The sequence below is a fragment of the Mixophyes fleayi genome, chromosome 4 (assembly GCF_038048845.1).
Source record: "Mixophyes fleayi isolate aMixFle1 chromosome 4, aMixFle1.hap1, whole genome shotgun sequence".
NCBI classification, from domain to species: Eukaryota; Metazoa; Chordata; class Amphibia; order Anura; family Limnodynastidae; genus Mixophyes; species Mixophyes fleayi.
The window spans coordinates 10,539,255-10,563,726 of NC_134405.1; the positions used below are offsets into that span (position 1 = coordinate 10,539,255).

General features: G+C 44.1%; 1 protein-coding gene across 1 annotated transcript; it reads left to right on the top strand.

The window, feature by feature from the left end:
- The first annotated feature begins 1,811 nt into the window (after nucleotides 1-1,811).
- On the top strand, nucleotides 1,812-2,807 carry LOC142150366 (olfactory receptor 5AP2-like). Its single transcript, XM_075205561.1, has one exon. The coding sequence runs from the start codon at nucleotides 1,812-1,814 to the stop codon at nucleotides 2,805-2,807; it is 996 nt and encodes a 331-aa protein (XP_075061662.1).
- The last annotated feature ends 21,665 nt before the right edge of the window (nucleotides 2,808-24,472 follow it).

Below are 24,472 nucleotides of genomic sequence, written 5' to 3' on the forward strand. Positions count from 1 at the left end.
TAACCCTACCGAAGATTTTGAATATCACAAATGAACTAAACACCTTAGGACTCTGCTCCTGAGAGTGTGGCTCATAGTCAGGGGCAGGCAGGGCTGAGGGGCATCTGCCCCAGAGGCTGGACCCATAGTGGGCTACCTTTGGATGGGTCACCGGAATTTTTTTTTTTTAAATGTTCCTAATAGGATGCTGAGTCAAGTCTAAAACTTGCCAGCCCTCCCCTGCTCAGAGTGGATACCAAGACAGTTGTGAGGGTGTGAAGGCTTTGGGAGAAACATGATCGGCACGTGATCAGGAATACCATAAGTGGGCAGTAGCACGAGAGATGTCTTGTAGGCATCAGTGACAGGTGGTTAGGATAGAAGAATTGCAGGTCATAGGTAGACCTATGAGCGGGAGATGGAGAATATTCTGAGATAAGATTGAGATAAAGGTTTGGTGTTGTTGAGGGCTTTGCAAATGATCGACCCAGAGTTTCCTTTTTTCAATCCTTTCAGCCTGAATAGAACAAGAACATACAAATCATCGACTCCAACTAGAGAGTGGACTTGTGGTTAAAGTAACATACTTGGCAGCCCCTTGTGTTAATGCCACAACCACTGAGTTTTTGTGGAATGTCACAGTTTGGAATTCTCCTTAACTCTTCCCATCATTCTAGTGAGGTTTTTCACATCCTGACCTGAACATCTCATCCTGCATTGATGAGGTCGTGTCAGAAGAAGCCACTTGCTCTAAAAATCCAGGTGCATGTGTGAATGTCTGTATGAATCAGACGCTATGTAGTGATTTGTTTTCTCAGGGCATTTTCAAACACCAAAATTGCACCTATGAGTGGGGTTTGGCAGAGAATTAGGGGCTTTTGCATTTTTGTAAATTAACTTAATTAGTATGTATCTGTCCTGTGCAAGTTGGACAATGAAAGCAAATGTCTGATTGATTGTTGTGGATTTACTGCAGATTTGTGTCTTTGAACAATCTTAGTAAATAACACTCAAAGTTAACATAAAAACATGTTTTCCTTTATCACAACACAAGTCAAGAATACAATAAATAAATTACATTTTAAATTAGGGTATAACTATATTCCTTAATGTAGAGATAAATTAATCATCACTTACTGGTAACTCACTAATTAGATTATTTCTACATTACAATAATTAGTGATATGTTCTCTGGGACAGAGGAGATTTATACTCCCGGGTCACTGAGTTTTACATAAAGAAGACTCTTTACAGAAGCCGTGTGGATCCCGGATGTCTGACAATTATATGCAGACAGGTAAGAAGCCGATATACATCTCTTAACAGAGGTACCATATTATTTATAATTTTAGATAAATGTAAGACAAGAAACAAGTTAATGTGATACAGGGATATTACTAAACCAGTATATTCAGATGTTAACGGCAACAAGAATACAATTAAACAAACAGATTAGTAAGTAGAACAATAGATATAGCATAGGAGGGAGAGAGTATCATCATCATTTATTTATTTATATAGCTCCACTAAATCTGCATCACTGAACAGAGAACGCACTCACATCAGTCCCTGCCCCATTGGAGCTTAGAGTCTAAATTCCCTAACATACACACACAGCTGAGAGAAACTAGAGTTAATTTAACTGAATTAAATTACGGGGAGAACATACACACAGATAAGGCCATGGTCTGGTATCAAATTCATGACCCCAATGCTGTGAGGCATAAGTGCTAACCACTGAGCCACCGTGCTGCCCATAGACGAAGACAGAATGTCTTAAAGTTTGATATTTATAATCAATATTTATTTCACCCCTACAGAGAGAGATTTCAATGGACGTCATAAACAAAACCCAAGTCAGAGTGTTTGTATTTTCTGGACTTACGGACAATAGAGAACTTGCTCCGTTCCTATTTGTATTCTTCTTACATGTTTACATGGTGACCGTAGTGGGAAACATCGGCATGATGGCTGTTGTCCATAGCACCTCCAACCTCCACACTCCGATGTACTTCTTCCTGAGTTACCTCTCTCTGGTGGACCTTCTCTACTCCTCAGTTGTAACTCCTAAAATGCTCTCTGACCTTATCTCCATGAGGAAGACCATCTCATTCCATGGATGTGCCCTTCAGTTATTCTTCTTTGCTACTCTAGCGGGGACAGAGGTTTTTCTTCTCTCAAACATGTCGTATGACCGATATGCTGCCATATGTCACCCTCTCCATTATGTCTCAATAATGACCAAGAAAAAATGTTGGTGTCTGGTTGTCCTGGCTTTCACTTTTGGCTTTTTGCAGTCATCCATACACACCAGCTGTGTATTCAGTCTACAGTTCTGTGGTTCAAACCTTATAACCCACTTTTGTTGTGACATCCCTCCGTTACTCAAATTGTCCTGCTCGGATACTTTCTCCTGTGACATGGTAGCTGTTTTCTTCATTCTTTCATTCGGCCTAGGTTCATTTATAACCATCCTGATCTCATACACTTTCATCATTTCTTCCATTCTACGGATAAAATCTGGTGAGGGCAGGAAGAAAGCCTTCAGTACATGCTCTTCCCATCTCATGTGTGTCACCATCTTCTACATGTCAATATTCTTCACTTACCTACGCTCTCCTTCCAGTGTCTTTGAGAAACAAGACAAGGTGACTGCTGTTTTCTACTCAGTTGTAACACCGATGCTGAATCCACTTATATACAGTCTGAGGAACCAAGAAGTGAAAAGAGCCATTATACAAGTAATGCACATTTTTACTTATATTCTGTCATATATTAGTATAGAGTTGTCATGTTTAACTTACAGAAACCATATATGTAGCCCCTGAAACACCCAATATGGGTTAACAAATTTTAAAGTGAAGATGGTCTCACAGAGGATAGCTGGGAACTTATGGTTCAGTAAATGAAGGTGGGTGAGTGCAGAGATTTTTACAACAGAGTTTGAGGCTTGGCATTCTGCTACTATGTCTCAATGGTTAATTTACTGATCCCTGAAGATAGTAGTTTCCATCTGTATAAATCAGCACCCTCCCGAGTCCCGTGCTCTGCTCTCAGAATAGCGTAACAGGGGACTCTTCTGAGTATGGGTCAGTTTCGCTTATGACCAGTAAAGCCCAAGGAGACTTTTTCTGTGGGGACCCGTTCTGCTCCATGCAGGGGTATGAACAGTCATCCAGGAAAAGATGCAACCAGCACCAGGCTATGACTGGCTCAGCTGGTTGGATTGTAACAGGGGAACCCAGAGTGCGGGTTTCCATTCTCATAGTGCTTTTCGGCATCAGACTGAGTAGGTAAGTGGCAACTGGTGGAGAACTCGGTTGGAATCTCAATGTTTTTTGCTACAATTTTGCACTGTATGACGTTTTCTAAACCAATGTGCAATCCAATTTGAACTCTTGCCTGTAAATTTCCCTACTGAGATGGCTAAAGTCGCATATATAATTTTTCATCTTTTGGGACAGGCTCTTGCCTGGGCTTCACCTTTATGGGAGAGGAATGATCCAGTTTTACAGGACTATGCCGAATTCATTTTTGATGAACCTGGGCGAGTTTCCAGTGCCGCCACAGGGATTCTTCGTCTATGACAAAGCTCGCAATCACTTGGCCAATATGTCGTTCAGTTTAGAACATTTGCCTCTGAGCTGCGCTGGAACAACCAGGCGCTTGTGGCTACCTTTTGGCAAGGCTTGTCTGACCAGGTTAAAGACAAGTTGGCTTCCTGTTGTCTCCGATCCTCTCTTGATGTACTTATATGTACTTAAAACCCACCTGTTCCTTAAAGCCTACCAACCAGCCACCTAACCCTCATCCACTCTTTTCGTTCTCCCTTTCTCCCCTGGCCCCTTTCTTCTCTGTCCTTGCTTCACTGGCTCCCTTTCATGCCTGTTTTTGTTTCACCCTCCCTTAGGATGTAAGCTCTTATGAGCAGGGCCCCCCCTTCCCTCCTGTCTCCACATCGGTTCTTCTGCTCTGTCTTTACTCCATATGTCTTCCTGGAGTTCTTGAAGCATTGGTACTTTGTGTTTATTGTTCTGTACTTTGTCACCCTGTTTTTTAACTACTGTTTGTACTGTGTACAGCACTGCAGAAACCTTGTGGCGCCCAACAAATAAAGGATAATAATAATAATAATTATATCCTTATGTGTCAAAGTGGATTTAAGGTTCAAAGAGAGATCTCAGGAGAAGGAACAGACCCGGCGCCCTACTTTCCATCTTGCCTCCCAGTGCCAGTCACCTAGTACACCCCCTGAGGTGCCTATGCAGTTGGGCAGGGTCTATCTTTCTCCGGAGGAGAGGGAAAGAAGATTTAAAAACAAACTGTCCCTCTATTGTGGTGGTAATGATCATCTGCTAGAAGAGGCTCTATTCCCAGTAACAATTTATACAGATCACAAGAACCTTCTCTATCTTCGTTCTGCTATGTGTTTGAATCCACTAAAGCCAGATGGTCATTGTTCTTTCAAGATTCAATATTAATTTGACATTTCGTCCGGGATCAAAAATTAAGAAAGCTGATGCGCTTTCCAGGTCTTTCAATGCGGATGACCAGGACTACCCTGCGGAGATTAAGCCCATTCTGGATACCAATTGTATTCTAGCTTCTACACCTCTTGAAAGCATTTCTTGCCTGCCTGGCAAAATGTTTATCCTACCACACTTGGGTTCCAAATTATTACGAAGGGCTCATGTCTCTTGTTTTTCGGGTCATGCTGGAGTTAAGAAGACTGGAGAACTTCCCACCCACTATTGTTGGTGGCCGTCTTTGTTGAAGGATGTTAAGAGTTTTGTCTCCACATGCTCTGTATGTGCCCAACATAAGGTGCTTCTGTCTTTTTGGTCCTCTTGTTCTCTTACCTATTCCTGAAGTTCCTTGGTCTCAGCTTTCCATGGATTTTATTACCGATTTGCCTCCGTCCAAGTCTTATATTGCCATCTGGGTCATTACTGTTCGTTTATCAAGAGCAGCCCATTTTGTACCACTCATGGGACTTCCATCCTCTACACTTTTAGCTGATCTTTTTATAAAATACGTGTTTTGTCTCATGTTTGCTCTCTGAACATTGTATCTGACCGGGGGTCACAGTTTATCTCAAGGTTTGGATGTCCTTCTGCTCCAAATTGGGAATTAAGCTTGATTTTTCAGTGTATCACCCCCAGTCCAATGGGCTCACTGAACGAACTAAACAAGAACTCGAAAAGTTCCTTTGAATATTCCAGCCGCACCACCCTAGTTACGGTCCTATTACCTAAATTATGGCTTTTTACCTTTAAAAGCGTTCAGTTGTTCACTAAAAAAAAGGGATATTTTAAAATGTATTAATAAAAACAAAACCTGTTGTTTCTATACAAGCATGAGCTAGTAATAATAAAAAATTATGAAATTAAATGGCCAATTCTGCAATTCTTTGAGTAAACGTTGAACAGCAAATAGTCCAGTCCGGTTTCCTAATTAAAAACAAACTCTTCCCTTGCGAAATCTCAAGGACAAGTGACGTTCTCAGGTGTCTGTGTGGATAGATGCAACGTGCACAGAGAGAGCAATAAGTTCATGACGGCTGCGGTTTGTGCCAATTTAACCAAGTAACATGTTTAGGTTCTAGGTTTGAACATTTATTACTTGGAAATTGACAAATCATCAAATTGATAAATATATATTAACAAGAAATAAAAAGAAAAAGAAAAAAAAATGAATACAAAAACAGTAAGTCGTAACATTTGGGGAAATTTCCCCCCTAGACCCCTCCTGTGGTAGGGCCTGGCTGTCAGAAGCATACTGGCACTTGATACACAACAAGTGCCAGCATTTCTTGTCCGCCAGGGTGTGGTGTGACCAGTAGTTCCACATAGAATACTACTAGTCAGTAGAGACACAGACACTGTGTAGAAAATATTATATTTTAATTACTCATTCATTACCTCTTTGCCTTATATATTACTCTTCTAATCCGTAGGAATCTTCTTTTCTTCTTTCCTAGAATTATCTGTTTGTGATCCATTGGTTAAAAGAAAAACAGAACACTAAAGAATGCTGATCACATTGCTTCATTAGGAGCCACGACACAAAAAACAGCCAATGGCCCAGTCCACAAGTATCCAATTATTGGCTACAGTTAAGGAAAGCCACTTGCATGTAGACCCCACATGGGCTATAAATGAAGTTCATTGTATCAATGAAGTCTTTTCATAAAAGTTATCACGTCTCAGGAAGAGGACAATGATGAGAAGAGACCATGGAAAGAGCAAGCGGTGCAGCGTGTAATATATTTTTAGTTGATGAGCGCTTGTTAAGACAGGTCCTGCAGCAGCTTCCGTTGTGTCTATTTTTCACATTAAAGGCCCAGTGAGGGACAGCATGTAAGATTACCATAAAGCAAGGGTGCATAAGCTCTTATAGTCTGAGGACAAGACTGGATTCATTTGAAAGTGCTGCATTAAAATGTTTTCCTTGCCTAAAAAATTAAACTACATAGAAATTTACTACAGGATAAGAGTAGTCCTGCCATACCTCTCAGCATGGTGAAAGTCCACTTTTAGAAACAAGGGCGCTGTCATGTGGGGGCATGGCCATGTCACACAGTGGACGTGCAATCTTCCTTTCCTTTAACGCATTTCTCCCACCTGACCACTAAGGCAGTAAATCAGGCACAGTCACATTTCCAATTTCCGTCTGGAGCTGAGGTGTGACCTGGTGCAATGTAGCACAAGACAACTACTACTGTAATACTTCTAAACTGGGTTCTTGGATCCGTCTGAAATCTATCTTGATTCCTGTGTCCTGCAAAAGAACGTCTTTGTAGGCCTCATGCAGCCATAATGGAAATTAAGTTTTTGAACACTTCTGTTGACTCAAATGGCTAATTGTTCGGATCCAAAATCGTAACCCCCCCCCACCTCCAAATGTTTGCTATAGTGTCCAGTGATTACAGGTTACCCCCTGGTCAAGTATGTGGACACCCGAACATAGAACTAGATTTTGGGGCATGACTGCAGGGATTTGCATCCATTCACCCACAAAGGCATTAGTGAGGTTGGGCAATGACATTGGGTGATAATGTCTGGATTGCAGTCAGCATTACAATCCATCCCAAAGGTGTTTGATGGGGTTAAATTTAAGGCTCTCTGTAGGCCAGCAAGTTCTTTCTCGCCAAACTCAGGAAACCATTTTTGATGGACCTTGCTTTGTGCACAGAGAAGTTGTCGTGCTGAAGCAGGAAAGGACATTCCCCACATTGATGCCACAAAGTTGGAATCACACAATTCTCTAGGTTGTAAACAAAAAAGAATTAGCTGAAGGTCGAGCAGAAGAAGAAAATGAGCAACACAGACGAAGGTAAAAATCGTCAAAACCTTGTGGTACCAATAGCCAATCAGGTTCACTTTTAGAGAGAAAATTCTGAAAAATCCCTGCGCCACCATTAAGAGCTGCTTCCGGGGCAAGCATCCGAAACTTCATATTTTTTACCCCTCCGGGTGTGTCTCCCCTGTTGCATATCTTTGTGCTTTCTTAAAAAAGACATACTTTCCCTTCAATACTATTTGCAATGTCACCAATAAAGATATTAATAAGCACTGGTCCAAGTATGGATCCCAGGAGTACTCCACTGGTAACCATTCCCTCGTGTGAATGCACTCCATTTACTATAACTCTCTGTTTTCTATCCTGCAACCAACATCTTATCCATTCAACCATCTTTGAATCCGATCCCATGCTCTCAAGTTTATTTAACAGTCTGCGATGTGGGACAGTGTCAAAATCCTTACTAAAATCTAGAAAAGCTACATCTATGGCCCCCCTTGTTCTATTACTTTAGTCACCTAGTCAAAAAAGTCAATAAGATTTGTTTGACAGGAACCCCCGCCCCAGTAAATCCATGCTATTTGTTATCCTTTAAGTTACTGGATTTGAGAAATTCTACAAATCTTTCTTTTAAGAGCTTTATCAAGGTATAGCTTTATCAAGGGATTAAAGCTATAAAGAGTGAAATGTACGCCAGGTAATCAACGCCATGTATGATGTCACCACCTGGAAAGTGGCAGTGCCGCTAGCGCTCCCCAGCAAGCGCTATAACAAATTTGAATACCAATACATATCATAGCGTTTTTGATCCAATATAAAGTTACCTCTGAATTTATATCTATACATCTAACTGTCATTTCACTGTGTATATATAATAGGTAGAGACTTGGCCGTAAGACTGGTACTCCTTTTGGTTAACCAGTGATAGGAGGTCTGGGGTTTATGTAATAGGATATTGCCTTATCTAATACAAGCCATATATCTATTTGAAAAGCCACATCTTCATGATAGATATAGAGAGACTATTGAATTGAAATTTATAATTGTCACGGGCACTAGGAGTCTTGCCCAGGATTTCACCAGATGACTGGGCTTACCAGAGTAGTGAAGCTCACACAACGGTCCTCTGGTAGCAGGGTGACTAGCGGAACAAATATCACAGCAGATGGAGAGAGAATGCCAATGAATAATAGGAAAGTCAGTGACTTGCAGCAATCTTTGGTCAAAGAATCAGCAACTAGCTGATATAATGGAAAGGCAGATTTGAACACGGAGATCAGGATGGACGTGAGTAGATGCAGGGAGGTAGCAGGGAAGTCAGTGGTCTGCGTACAGCAAGTTGTACCACTGTTTATGGTGAAGAGACTTGTCCAGGTGCAGGTAGGTAGCAGGGAAGTCAGTGGTCTGCGTATAGCAAGTTGTACCACTGCTTATGGTGAGAAGACTTGTCCAGGTGCAGGTAGGTAGCGGGGAAGTCAGTGGTCTGCGTATAGCAAGTTGTACCACTGCTTATGGTGAGAAGACTTGTCCAGGTGCAGGTAGGTAGCGGGGAAGTCAGTGGTCTGCGTATAGCAAGTTGTACCACTGCTTAATAGGTGAGGATGTGTACAAGTGTTGATGAGTGGAAGCATACAAAGATAATAGGATGCAGACACTGAGAGCACAGAGGAACTTGATCCCAATAGGTATGCAGTGTATCCAACAAAGTCTATATAACGGTATGTGTGGTGCTGCTTGGTAGAGACTTGCTCAGCACAGATATGCAGGCCAATAATGGATAGTCAATCACAGTTATGCATATAACGACTGAGTAGTACGGTTAATTCCAAACAGGTATGCAGCGTAACAATAACAGTCTATAGCGGGTATGGATACCGCTGTTGAGCGTGGAAACTTGTCCTAGCGAATATGCAGAGTAAACGTAGAAAGTCAATAACAGATAGGCATTCCGCTATTCAGTAGAACAGTCTGTCCACAGGGAGATGCAGGAACTGCAGAGACGCTGGACGGCAGAGACGAGTGTAGGAACCACAGGTGAGTAGATCCGGTAATCAGAGTCCAGCTGAGGACACAAGCAGGAAACAGGAGACTGTAGCAGGTATGGAAACCAGCGATGAGTAGCACAGGGAATCCACAGGAACTGAAGACACTAGTAGTACACAGGAGATAGTAGCGGGTATGGAAACCAGCGATGAGTAGATCAGGAATCAGCAGGAAACTGAAGACACTAGTAGAACACAGGGAACACCTTCAGAGACTCACAGGGAATGAGACTCCAAGATCAGGCAATGAGGTAATGCACACAGGTGCCTTAAATAGGGAGTTGCCTGATCAACCAATTTGGATTAAAAGCAACAGTCACAAGAGTTCTTGGGAGCTGCGCATGCGCAGACCATCAGGATGGCGGACGGCCGCGGTTCAGGATAGGTGCCGGCAGGAAGGCTAGGGAGCCACGCACCAGCGCAGAGGCACTCACGGTCCGGTGAGTGACAATAATAACGGACAGTGAATGGTATTGCAAGAGAAATATAATTTGAAAATTATACTAACCGAGATAACACAGATTAAAAGTAGTTAATAAGAGAATAATGAAATCTGAATCCCTTGGACATATTTGTTATATGTATGCTGGGGATTGAATATTTAGGTAATCCTTTATACCATCATGAGTAATTATTGACAGCTCATTAATGGTGTCCACAAGTCTGCAATAATACTTAGAATATGTAAATATTCTGCAAATGCATAATAAAAATGGCAGCAATACTGTCACGAACACCCAGCCTGTCACAGGTACAGCAATCTGAACAGCTGGCCGTGACTGGCGTCACCTTAGTCACTTAGCAATGAATATTAATGTTTCACACTTAAATACACATACACATGTAGCATGAGCCTCCCTGGGCTTCGTAAGTTCACAAAGAATCATGGAGAACACACTAGATTTAATTTATTTAATCTGAAATTTTTTTCCAAGGCTTAGTTTCAAAAATGAATAACAATACATACAATATATTTGCACAAATAAGTTTCAGAAAATAAAATAGGAAATAAAATCAGAGTTACTTTATATTAGTTAAGACCAGGGGGTAAATGTATCATACTCCGGTTTCTTCAACTCGAGGGAGTTCGGCGAGATGACAGCTAAAATTGAAAGCGGCTTTAAATTTTAGCTGTCATCTCGCCGAACTCCCGCAAGTTGAAGAAACCGGAGTATGATACATTTACCCCCTGGTGTGTCCTATCTCTCCCTGTTCTGGCTATTTTCAACAGATTTTAACAGATTAATGAGGTTACATACAATATACATGGTCATACATGAATTCAACAGAAATTAACAATCATTCATTAAATATACTATATAATCGTCACAAATACATACATACAATTGTACATTTTATTGACATAACTGCCAAATGTGGTAAATATTAAGTGATCTCATTAGAAGTCACATGTGTGACAAACAAATGATAAGAATATATGTTAATAAATATAACAATTTCAGTTACATAGTAACTGTTTAATGTTAAGGATCCCATTTACTGGCTTCACTTAAGGGTTGATAATTTTGAACAGACTTTTTTCTTTCTATTCACATATTTCTCTCTGTTTTAATATTTCACCGCTATGGACCAAGGATTAACAATATGCTCAGGGTTTTAATTTTTCTATTTCATGCATATTTTCTGCTATCCTTCACTCATTAAGCTGGACTTGTTTCACTGTTTGGGAGACTTAGGGGTATATTTTCTAAACTGCTGGTTTGAAAAAGTGGAGATGTTGCCTATAGCAACCAATCAGATTCTAGCTATCATTTTGTAGAATGTACTAAATAAATGATAGCTAGAATCTGATTGGTTGCTATAGGCAACAACTCCACTTTTTCAAACCTGCAGTTTAGTAAATATACCCCTAAGTCTCCCAAACAGTGAAACAAGTCCAGCTTAATGAGTGAAGGATAGCAGAAAATATGCATGAAATAGAAAAATGAAAACCTCTCACAGACACCATGTTTAAAACTCAAAAGCAAATGTTAAACAAATTAGATGACCTGGAAAATGGATTCAGGAGAAATAATCTTCGTCCAGAATCTATAAAAGGTCCAACCTTGCTGACATTCTTCTCCACAACCCTACCTAAGATTTTGAAAATCACAGATGAAATAAACACCTTAGGACTCTGCTCCTGAGAGTGTGGCTCAGAGTCAGACGGGGCTGGACTGAGGGGCATCTGCCCCCGAGGTCGGTCCCATAGTGGGCTACCTTTGGATGGGTCACTGAGCCACCTTTTTTTTTTCTTTTAAATGTTCCTAATAGGATGCTGAGTCAAGTCTAAAACTTGCCAGCCCTCCCCTGCTCAGAGTGGATACTGAGACGGTTGTGAGGGTGTGAAGGCTGTTGGAGAAACTGATCGGCGCGTGATTGAGAATAACAAAAGTGGGCAGCAGCACAAGAGAAGTCTTGTAGGCAGGAGTGAGAGGTGGTTAGGATAGAAGAATCGCAGGTCATGAGTAGACCTAAGAGAGTGAGATGGAGAGTATTCTGAGATGAGATTGAGATTATTATTTTTATTATTATTAATTTTTATTTATAGGGCGCCACTAGATGTCCGTAGCGCCGTACAGGGACAAACGAAATTACAATACGAGGAGAGACAGCACAGTACAGTAAACAATAAGCACAGTAACTCCGTGAGCTCAAAGCACAGCTAGGGGCAGGGGAGGGGAGAGGGGAAGGTCCGCATACGACGGAGCCCAAGAGGGAGGGCACGGATGACAGGGAGACCCCCAGAGGGGAGAGGACAGAGCAAGAGGGGATGGGGGGGAGAGGGTCCTTGAGAAGGGCATGGTAGCTGGAGAGCAGAGTTAAAAGTGGTGAAGACAGGAGGAGAGGTGACCCTGCTCAAAGGAGTGTACAATCTAAGGGGTGGGGTAGACAGACAGAGAGACATGGGGGAGAGAGGGAGAGAAGAAGGAATGGAGGATAAGGATAAGGGAAGGGGAATGAAGGGGAAGAGGCAGAAGAAAAGGTAGGAAATTAAGTGGGAGACTGGAAGGCTTTAAGAAAAAGGTGGGTTTTTAAAGCCCGTTTGAAACTGAACAGATTAGGGGAAGTTCTGATGGAGGGAGAGAGCTTGTTCCAGTGGAGGGGGGCAGCGTGGGTGAAGTCTTGGATACGCGCATGGGAGGAGGTGATCAGGGGGGAAGAGAGGCGACGGTCATAGGCAGATCGGAGATGGCGGGATGGAGCATGAATAGTGAGGAGGGTGGAGATGTAGGGTGCAGTGGAGTTGGCGAGGGACTTGTATGTAGGAGTGAGGAGCTTGAAGAGGATTCTGTAGGGGAAGGGAAGCCAGTGAAGGGATTGGTAGAGGGGGGAGACCGACGAGGAGCGGCGAGAAAGGAAAATAAGCCTAGTGGCTGCGTTAAGAACAGATCGAAGGGGAGCAAGATAAGATTGGGGAAGGCCAGTGAGGAGGAGGTTACCGTAGTCCAAGCAGGAGATGATCAGAGAGTGAATAAGACATTTGGTGGCATCTTGGGGGCGGAAGGGCCGGATGCGAGCGATGTTACGCAGCTGGAAGCGGCAGGATTTAGCAAGAGAGAGAATGTGGGGGCCAAAGGAGAGAGAGGAGTCGAGGATGACACAGAGGCAGTGAAGTTTGGGGGACATGGGAGATAGAGGTGTTGTCGACAGTGATAGAGAGGTCAGAAGGGGGCGAGGTGTGAGGGGGAGGAAAGACTATGAGTTCAGTTTTGGCGAGGTTGAATTTGAGGAATCGGGAGGACATTCAGGAGGAGATGGCAGAGAGGCAGGCGGACACCCTAGAGAGGAGGGAGGGAGAGAGATCAGGAGAGGAGAGGTATAGTTGAGTGTTGTCAGCGTAGAGGTCGTAGTTGAGGCCGTAGGAGCTGATGAGTTCACCCAGGGAAGAGGTGTATAAAGAGAAGAGTAAGGGTCCCAGAGCAGAGCCCTGAGGGACCCCGACTGGAAGGTTGGATGGGGGGGAGAGAGACACAGATGTGGTGACAGAGAAGGGACGGTCAGCAAGGTAAGAGGTGAACCAGGAAAAGACTGAGCCGGAGAGGCCAAAGGATTGGAGGGTGTGGAGGGGGTGGTCGACGGTGTCGAAGGCTGCAGAAAGATCAAGGAGGATGAGAAGGGAGAAGTGGCTCCTGGCTTTAGCAGAGAGGAGATCATTGGTGACTTTAGCCAGGGCAGTTTCAGTGGAGTTAAGGGGGCGGAAACCAGACTGGAGAGGATCGAGGAGGGAATGTTCAGAAAGGTAGGAGGAGAGACGGCTGCAGACAAGCCTTTCGAGAATTTTGGAGGCAAAGGGAAGGAGAGATATGGGGAGATAGTTGGAGGGAGAAGTGGTGTCATGTTTGAAGGAGGAGGGGAAGATGCCGGTGGAGAGGGAAAGATTAAAGAGGTGAGCGAGGTTGGAGCAGGTGGTGGGGGAAAGGGAGCGATGAAGGTGGGAGGGGATCGGATCCAGGGGACAGGTAGAGGAGGGGAGGATGAAATGAGAGAGAGGACTTCCTCGCCCGTGGTGGGGCGGAAGGAGTAGAGAGGAAGGTGGCTAGGGGGGGAGGACGGAAGAGTGGGGGTGGATGAGAGAGAGGAGGAGGAGATTTCAAGTCGGACGGCCTCAATTTTAGAGGAGAAAAAGGAGGCGAGGTCGGAGGCAGTCAGGGAGGAGGGGGTGGGGCCAGGTGAGTGCTGAAGGTGGCGAAGAGGCGGCGGGGGTTAGAGGATTGGGACGAGATGAGGGATTTAAAGAAAGATTGTTTAGCGAGTGAGAGGACAGAGCTGGAGGATGAAAGGATGAATTTAAAGTGGAGGAAGTCAGCGAGGGAGCGGGATTTTCTCCAGTGGCGTTCAGTGGTACGGGAGCAATTTTGGAGGAAGCGGGTAAATTAGGAGTGCAAGGGTTGGGGTTTGGAGCAGCGAGTGTGGACGGAGTGGGCAGGGGAGACCGCATCCAGAGCAGAGGTGAGGGTGAGATTGTAGAGGGAGACCGCCTGGTTGGGCAGGCCAGGGAGGAAAGGGGAGAAAGGAGGGTATCGATAGAGGAGGACAGAGAGGCCGGGTTAAGAGCGTTGAGGTTTCGTATGGACAGAGTAGGTTTGGGAAGGGGGAGGGGAGCAGGAGAAGAGGAGAGAGAGAAGGAGAGGAGATGGTGATCGGATAGAGGAAAGGGAGAGATGGAGAAGTCAGAGAGACTACATATGTAGGAGAAGACAAGATCAAGTGAGTGACCAAGGCAGTGGGTAGAGGAGGAGGTCCATTGGGTAAGACCAGGGGAGGAAGAGAGGGTGAGCAGTTTGCTGGAAGCTGGGTTGGTGGATTGTCCATGGGGAAGTTAAAGTCGCCGAGGATGATGGAGGGGAGGTCGGAGGAGAGGTGGTGAGGAAGCCAGGCAGCAAAGTTGTAAAGGAAGATGGAGATGCGGCCAGGGGGCGGTAGATGTCAGTGACACGGAGATGGATAGGGTAGAAGTGGCGGATGGAGTGGGCTTTAAAGGAGGAGAAGGAGAGGGAGGGTTCAGGGGGAATGACACAAAAAGTACAGGTGGAGGATAGGGGGAAGCCCACCCCCCTGCCTGGGCGGGCACCAGGTCTGGCGGAGTGGGTGAAGGAGAGGCCACCATTTGAGAGGGCGGCGGTGGAGGCGGTGTCAGAATCGGAGAGCCAGGTTTCAGTTATGGCAAGAAGGTTAAAGGAGTTGGATAAAAAGAGGTCATGAAAAGTAGTCAGTTTGTTGCTGACTGATCTAGCGTTCCAGAGGGCACATGCGAAAGGGGGAGAGGAGAGGGGGGAGATGGGGATGAGGTTAGCAAGATGGGCAGTGTGCGGGGGAGGGCGGGGAGGAGCGGGAGAGGTAGGGCAGGGGGAGAGTATGGGTATGGAACAAGAGCGGGGAGGCATAGTTGGGAGAGAGAGGGGGGGTGACAAAAGATAGGACTGAGAAGGACAATGGAATGGAGCAAGAACAAAAGGCAGAGCCAATAGGCAGAGGCAAAAGCAATGTAAAGTGCCATAGAGATTAAATAAAATGGAGATAAATTAAAATGCAAATAAAATGAGGAAAATACAATACAATCAGATAAAATAAAATTGTAAAAGTAAAATATGGACTAAGGTAAAATTAAAATGAAAAGCACATGGTAGTAGAAATAATGGATGGCTGCAGAGAGCCTGTACTAGGAGGAACAGGGTAATTAGCACCGAGGTGAGGGCAGCAATAGGGGAGTGAAATGGACCAGAGCGGTTAAGTTAAGTTAAGGACTGACAGAGCAGAGTAAGTCAAAGGATAAAACTGAAGGGACAATGGAATGGAGCGAGCACAAAAGGCAGTGGCAAAAGCAATGTAAAGTGCCATAGAGATTAAAATAAAATGGAGATAAATTAAAATGCAATAAAAGTTAAGGTGAAATACAATACAATCAGATAAAAATTAAATAGTAAACGTAAAATAAAGTTAAAATGAGCTAAGGTAAATTTTAAATGAGAAACACACGGTGTTAGAAATAATGGATGGCTGCAGAGAGCCTGTTCCAGGAGGAACAGAAGAGTCCAGGGAATCAGAGCAGACCGGAGGGACCAGAGTTCAGGGAGAGGCGAGGAGTGGGTCATAGAGACAGGGCAGGCCCAGGGATGTAGGCGTGATGTTGGCGTGATGTTGTTGAGGACTTTGTAAAAGATCGAACGCAGAGTTTCTTTTGTTGGGTTACTTTCTTTCTGTTGAATGCTTTCAGCCTGACTAGAACAAGACAAACATGCAAATCATCGACTCCGAATTAGAGATGAGCGCACTCGGATTTCGTGAATCCGAGCCGGATCCGAGACAAATCCGGGTATTGGCGCCAAATGAAAACCTGAAACCGAGGCTCGGAGTCATAATCCCGCTGTCGGATCTCGCGATACTCGGATCCTATAAATTCCCCGCTAGTCGCCGCCATCTTCACTCGGGCATTGATCAGGGTAGAGGGAGGGTGTGTTAGGTGGTCCTCTGTCCTGGTAGATCTCGTGCTGTGCTGTTTAGTTCTGTGCTGTGCTGTGCTGTGCTGTGTTCTGCAGTATCAGTCCAGTGGTGCTGTGTGCTGTGCTCTGTCAATTTTGAGTTCAGTGGTGCTGCTGGGTCCTGTGTTGTGTCCTGTTCAGTCCAGTGGTGCTGTGTCCTGTGCTCTGTCCTTCTAAGGGCATAGTTATTTCCCCATTATTCCCCATTTTCAAAAAAATAAAAAAAAAGTTATACAAAAAAAATACAAAAAAATAATTTAAAAAAAAATTAATTACAACAAAATTTGCAAAACCAATCCTGCAGTATAAGTCCATTGGTACTGCAATATTACCAAGTTCACACATTCAACAGTAAAAGTCCAGTGGTACTGCAATATTACAAAGTTCACACATTCTGCAGTATCAGTCCAGTGGTGCTGTGTCCTGTGCTCTGTCCTTCTGAGTTCAGTGGTGCTGCTGGGTCCTGTGCTGTGTCCTGTTCAGTCCAGTGGTGCTGTGTCCTGTGCTCTGTGCTTCTAAGGGCATAGTTATTTCCCCATTATTTCCAAGTTTTTAAAAAATAAAAAAAAATACAATTTTTTTTTTATAAAAAAAAGTAATTATACCAAAATTTGCAAAACCAATCCAGCAGTATAAGTCCATTGGTACTGCAATATTACCAAGTTCACACATTCTGCAGTATCTTGTGCTACATATAATGGAGACCAAAAATTTGGAGGACTAAGTAGGGAAAGATCAAGACCCACTTCCTCCTAATGCTGAAGCTGCTGCCACTAGTCATGACATAGACGATGAAATGCCATCAACGTCGTCTTCCAAGCCCGATGCCCAATCTCCTAGTACAGGTCATGTAAAATCCAAAAAGCCCAAGTTAAGTAAAAGTAGCAAAAAGAGAAACTTAAAATCATCTGCGTAAAGTTGCCAATATGCCATTTAAGACACGCAGTGGCAAGGAACGGATTAGCCCCTGGCACCTTGTTCATGACTAGTGGTTCAGCTTCACCCAAGGAACTAAGCCCTCCTCCTCCCCCCCCTACAAAAAATTTAAGAGAGTTATGCTGTCAGCAACAACACAGCAAACAACTCGGCCTTCTAAAAAAACATTATCACAAATCTCCAAGGCGAGTCCAAGGGTGTTGGTGGTTGTCAAGCCTGACCTTCCCATCACTGTACGGGAAGAGGTGGCTCGGGAGGAGGCTATTGATGTAGCTGGCGGTGTGGAGGAACTTGATGATGATGATACTGATGTGGTTATTGTAAATGAGGCAGCAGTGGGTGAAACAGCTGATGTCCATGGGATTAAAAAGCCCATTGTCATGCTGGGTCAGAAGACCAAAAAATGCACCTCTTCGGTCTGGAGTTATTTCTATCCCAATCCGGACAACAATTGTATTGCCATATGTAGCTTATGTAAAGCTCAAATAAGCAGGGGTAAGGATCTTGCCCACCTAGGGACATCCTCCCTTATACGTCACCTGAATAACCTTCATAGTTCAGTGGTTAGTTCAGGAACTGGGGCTAGGACCGTCATCGGTACAGGGACACCTAAATCCCATGGTCCAGTTGGATACACACCAGCAACACCCTCCTCGTCAACTTCCTCCACGATCTCCATCAGATTCAGTCCTGCAGCCCAAGTCAGCAGCCAGACTGAGTCCTCTTCAATACGGGATTCATCCGAGGAATCCTGCAGCGGTACGCCTACTACTGCCACTGCTGCTGTTGCTGCTGTTAGTCGGTCATCTTCCCAGAGGGGAAGTCGTAAGACCGCTAAGTCTTTCACAAAACAATTGACCGTCCAACAGTCGTTTGCCATGACCACAAAATACGATAGTAGTCACCCTATTGCAAAGCGTATAACTGCGGCTGTAACTGCTATGTTGGTGTTAGACGTGCGCCCGGTGTCCCCCATCAGTGGAGTGGGATTTAGAGGGTTGATGGAGGTATTGTGTCCCCGGTACCAAATCCCGTCGAGATTCCACTTCACTAGGCAGGCGATACCAAAAATGTACAGAGAAGTACAATCAAGTGTCCTCAGTGCTCTAAAAAATGCAGTTGTACCCACTGTCTACTTAACCACGGACATGTGGACAAGTGGTTCTGGGCAAACGAAGGACTATATGACTGTGACAGCCCACTGGGTAGATGCATCCCCTTCCGCAGCAACAGCAACAGCTGCATCAGTAGCAGCATCTACAAAATGGCTGCTCGTGCAAAGGCAGGCAACATTGTGTATTACAGGCTTTAATAAGAGGCACAACGCTGACAACATATTAGAGAAACTGAGGGAAATTATCTCCCAGTGGCTTACCCCACTTAGATTCTCATGGGGATTTGTGGTGTCAGACAATGCCAGTAACATTGTGCGGGCATTAAATATGGGCAATTTCCAGCACGTCCCATGTTTTGCCCACACCATTAATTTGTTGGTGCAGCATTACCTCAAGAGTGACAGGGGTGTGCAGGAGATGCTTGCAGTGGTGCGCAAAATTGCTGGACACTTTCGGCATTCAGCCAGTGCCTACCGCAGACTAGAGGCACATCAAAAAACCATGAATCTGCCCTGCCATCACCTCAAACAAGAGGTTGTGATGCGCTGGAACTCCACCCTCTATATACTGCAGAGGATGGAGGAGCAGCAAAAGGCCATTCAGGCCTACACAGCCACCTACGACATAGGCAAAGGAGTGGGGATGCGCCTGAGTCAAGCGCAGTGGAGACTGATTTCCGTGTTGTGCAAGGTTCTCCAGCTGTTTGAACTTGCCACACGAGAAGTCAGTTCCGACACTGCCAGCTTGAGTCAGGTCATTCCCCTGATCAGGCTGTTGCAGAAGCACCTGGAGAAAGTGAGAGAGGAGCTGGTAAACCATTGCGATTCCACCAAGCATGTAGCTCTTGTGGATGTAGCCCTTCGTACGCTTTGCCAGGATCCGAGGGTGGTCACTCTTTTAAAGTCAGAGGAATACATTCTGGCCACCGTGCTCGATCCTCGGTTTAAAGCGTATGTTGTGTCTCTGTTTCCGGCGGACACAAGTCTACAGCGGTGCAAAGACCTGCTGGTCAGGAGATTGTCCTCTGAAGAGGACCGTGACATGCCAACAGCTCCACCCTCATTTTCTTCCACATCTATGGCTGCGAGGAAAAAGCTCAGTTTTCCTAAAAGAGGCGCTGGCGGGGATGCTGATAACATCTGGTCCGGACTGAAGGACCTGCCAACCATTGCAGACATGTCTACTGTCGCTGCATTGGATGCTGTCACAATTGAAAAAATGGTGGAGGATTATTTTGCTGACACCATCCAAATAGACATGTCTGACAGTCCATATTGTTACTGGCAGTAAAAAAAGGCAGTTTGGAAGCCCCTGTACAAACTGGCTCTATTTTACCTGAGTTGTCCCCCCTCCAGTGTGTACTCAGAAAGAGTTTTTAGTGCAGCGGGGAACCTGGTCAGTGAGCGGTGAAGGAGGTTGCATCCTCACAACGTTGAAAAAATGATGTTTATAAAAATGAATAATCAATTCATCAATGAAGTACAACACTGCCCTCCAGATAGTACAGAGGGACCTATGGTTGTGGAGTCCAGCGGGGACGAATTGTGTGAGGAGGAGGAAGTACACACTGTAGGGGGAGAGGAATCAGAGGTTGAGGATGAGGATGACATCTTTCCTCAGTAGAGCCTGTTTAGTTTGTACAGGGAGAGATGAATTGTTTTTTTGGTGTGGGGGCCCAAACAAACAAATCATTTCAGCCACAGTTGTTTGGTTGGCCCTGTCGCTGAAATGATTGGTTTGTTATAGTGTGCATGTCCTATTTCAACAACATAAGGGTGGGTGGGCGGGCCCAAGGACAATTCCATCTTGCAACTCTTTTTTTGGCATTATGTGACCATTCAACAGTCGTTTGCCATGTTCAAAAAGTAAAACAAAATGTCAACAAATTTAAAAAATTAAACCAAAAGTAAAATGCCCTGTCATAATTTAAAACAAGAGGTATTGACGTGCTAGAATTACTGTAGTGTTTATATGTTATAAACACTACACTTGGAAGTTTAAGGAGGTATTGTGGCCCCAGTACCAAATTTAGTACCGGGGCCACTCCACTATGCAGTCCAGATCGAGGTGTATCAGATATTAAACAACGTTGACTGTTGCTGCAAAATTTTTAAATAATATTGTGGGGAACACTACACTATGCAGTCCATAAACTTTTTTGGTGGAATTCAGACCCGTGGAGGGTTTTTTAATTATATTGTGGCCCCGGTAAAAAATTGTCTACTGGGGCCACCCCACTGCGCAGTCAAGAAACTTTTTTTTTGGAATTCAGACCCGTGGAGGGTTTTTTAATTATATTGTAGGGACCACTCCTCTACGCAGTCCGGGTACAATTTTTGGTGGTATTTAGACCATTTGAGGGTTTTTAAATTATATTGCGGTGACCACTCCTCTACGCAGTCCAGATACAATTTTTGGTGTAATTAAGACCCGTTGATGCCGGTTTTCTTATTATATTGTGGGGACCACTCCACTACGCAGTCCAGAAAGATACCTCGTTGCAACATTTTGGACTAATAATAATATTGTGAGGTGTTCAGAATACACTGTAAATTAGTGGAAATGATTGTTATTGAATGTTATTGAGGTTAATAATAGCGTAGGAGTGAAAATAAGCCCAAAAACTTGATTTTTGAACTTTTTATGCTTTTTTCAAAAAAAATCCGAATCCAAAACCTTAAATCCGAACCAAAACCTTTCGGCAGGTGTTTTGCGAAACAAATCCGAACCCAAAACCTCAAGCAAATCTGAATCCAAAACACAAAACACGACACACCAAAAGTCGCCGGTGCACATCCCTGCTCCAAATAGAGAATGGACTTCTGGTTAAAGTAACATCCTTGGCAGCCCCTTGTGTCAGTGCCACAACCAGTTTTTGCGGAAAAATCACAATTTGGAAATCTCCTTTACTCTTCCCATCATTCTAATGAGGTCATGTCAGAGGAAGCCACTTGCTCTAAATATCCAGTGGGTGGGAAAAAGGTGTTTGTGTAAACTGGCCTAGGAAGACAACATGTGTGAGTGTCTGTAAGGATCAGAGTGTGTGTGTGGTGACGGATTTTCACAGGGCAGTTTTGAACACTGGACTTGCACCTATGAGCGGGGTAAGCGGGGAATTTTGCACTTTTGGAAATGAGCTTAAGTAGCATTTATCTGTCTGATGCAAGTTGGATGATGAAAGTCTGATTGGTTGCTGTGGTCTTCCTGCAGATTTACACCTTTGAACAATGTAGGTAATTTACAGACCAATGTTGTCATAAATATATTTTTTACTTTACCCATAACACAAGTCAAAAATATAATAAATTAATTAAATATTAAAGAGGTTAAAACTGTATTATTTAATGTAGAGATAAATGAATCCACTACTTACTGGAAACTCACTAATTGGTTTGTTTATACATTACAATAATTAGTGATATGTTCTCTGGGTCAGGAGAGATTTATACTCACGGGTCACTGAGTTTTATATAAAGAAGGATCATCAGTCACAGCAGTGTGGATCCAAGATGTCAGACTATGCAGACAGGGAAGAGCCAATATTCATCTCTTACCAAAGGTATCATATTATTTATCATTTTATATAATTGTAAGACAAGAAGCAGGTTGATGTGATACAGGGACATTACTAGGACCAGGATAATTTTTTGACAATGGATTTTATTATATATCACCGTTATTATTACTATAAATGATTTTAGCATCTCCTTCGAATTACTCAAACAATTATCAGGAGCATCCACTGTTACTAGTTTCACTGACTGTGTGGGATAGGAACAAATTCAGTGTGCTGAGCTTGGTTATAGGGAGAGACCCTGGATCTTTTCAGAACTCAGCAATGGCTCTACTGAAATCTATGACCTTATACATTGTCTATGAACAAGTCATGCAGAAATGTCGCTTTATATCCCATGTCTGGTACCTGTTATTACAATGTAAACAGTACTTACAATCATAAAGATAGACAGATTTACTAATGGTCATTTATACCATTCACAGCTGCAGTTTGTTCGATTTGGTGTAATTGCCCATAGATCAGAGCCAGCCAATTAGCCTGGTGGCCACCACAATTCTCCTTTTCTGTCATCCTTCATGCACTTTGGACTGTTTGCATATAAATTTGCTTCTCTGTATAAATTGTACCTAGGAGCACAGTTGAATACACCAATTATATACTAGTGATTCCAAAAGTAGGCTCCTAAAGTAAAATGACAACAGTCAGTCTACGTAATTTTATAAAGGACTGATTGTGTGAGGATGCCACCCTTAGCTGGGATGGCAGTTACATTCTGTGGGATTCAACTCACTCGGGTAGACCAGAATATATTATTATTATTATTATTATTATCATTTATTTGTTAGGCGCCACAAGGTGTCCGCAGCGCCGTACATAGTACAAACAGTAAACCATACAGGGTTAAACAGTACAGAACAGTAAACACAAAGTACCAGTGCTTCAGAAACTCCGGGACAGACAAATGGAGTAAGGACGGAGCAGAAGAACAGGTGTGGAGACACGAGGGAAGAAGTGCCCTGCTCAAACGAGCTTACATCCTAAGGGAGGGTGGACGAAACAGACACAAGAGGGAGCGGTGATATCAGGGGAGAGAGGGAAGAGCGAGCAGAGTAGGTGAAGGGTTAGGTGGATGATTGGTAGGCTTTAAGGAACAGGTGAGTTTTAAGTGCTCGTTTGAAGGAGCACAGCTTGGGAGCGAAACGGATGGAGCGAGGGAGGTCATTCCAGTGTAGGGGGGCAGCTCGGGAGAAGTCTTGGATTCTGGAGTGGGAAGTGGTAATGAGAGTGGAAGAGAGGCGACGGTCAGTGGCAGAGCGCAGGGATCGGGCAGGAGTGTGAAGGGTGAGGAGGTCGGAGATGTAGGGGGCAGTAGACTGGGAGAGAGCTTTGTAACGGTTGGTAAGGGGTTTGAAGAGGATTCTGTAGGGGATGGGGAGCCAGTGTAGGGCGAGAAAGAGAGGGGAAGCAGAGGCGGAGCGGCGTGAGAGAAAGATGAGTCGAGCAGCCGCATTGAGTACAGAGCGGAGGGGGGCGAGATGAGAGAGGGGGAGGCCAGTGAGGAGAAGGTTGCAGTAGTCGAGGCGGGAGATAATGAGTGCATGGGTGATGGTTTTGGTGGCGTCTTGGGAGAGGAAGGGTCGGATGCGGGCTATGTTGCGAAGTTGGAGTCTACAGGCTTGGGCAAGGGATTGGACAAGGGGGGCAAAAGAGAGAGAGGAGTCAAGGGTGACACCCAGGCAACGGAGCTGGGTAACAGAGGAGATGGTGGTGTTGTTAACAACGATAGAGAGGTTGTGGTGGGAGGGGAGTTTGGGGGGAGGAAATAAGGCTTTATTACGACAGCACAACACCACAAGACATTCACAAGTTACAGGGTAAATGGTAGCATGTGTCCTCCAGCAGCCTCTTGCAGTCAGAACTCCAAAAAAATAATCTCGGTCTCTTTCAAAGTCTTATCCTACCGCAATATTACCACTACCAAATAGCAAAACAGTTATGGTGTCGCCCAGTCTGGGTTACTGGGTCACACCGACCCTGTCCTGGTAGGGTTCCTTCCAGCGGCACCACGATGCCTGGCCCCTGTGTTTTAAACTCCCATTGTCCCATAGATTGTAAGCTTGCGAGCAGGGTTCTCTTACCTCTCTGTCTGTATGTATTACCCAGTATTGTTTTTTTAATGTTTGTTCTCAATTGTAAAGCGCTACGGAATTTGCTGGCGCTATATAAATAAATGTTGATGATGTTGATGATGATCGTGACAAACTAATACAACCAGTTTTTATATTTCAGATGTTACAGCAACAAGAACACCAATCTGAGACATACTTTATTTATAGGTTCCCCACCAAACATTTGCAGACACTTTTTGATTAAAGCATAGACCTAGGGGCCTTACACACATCTATTGCTGAAAGTCTATCTTGTGGACTCCATGTTGAAATGACTTAATACTCTCTTAATGGCACAATGTGATTCTGTTCATGCCCCGGCACAAAATCCCTTATTGCAGGATGTATTATGTATTTTTGGCTTTATGTCTTTGGTCTTTATGGCTTTGGCATTGTCTGTTTTGCAACTAGCTGTACACTTATGAATTAT

Excerpts from the sequence above, each read along its gene's own strand:
- LOC142150366 (XM_075205561.1), top strand. The coding sequence starts at position 1,812 with ATGGACGTCATAAACAAAACCCAAGTCAGAGTGTTTGTATTTTCTGGA.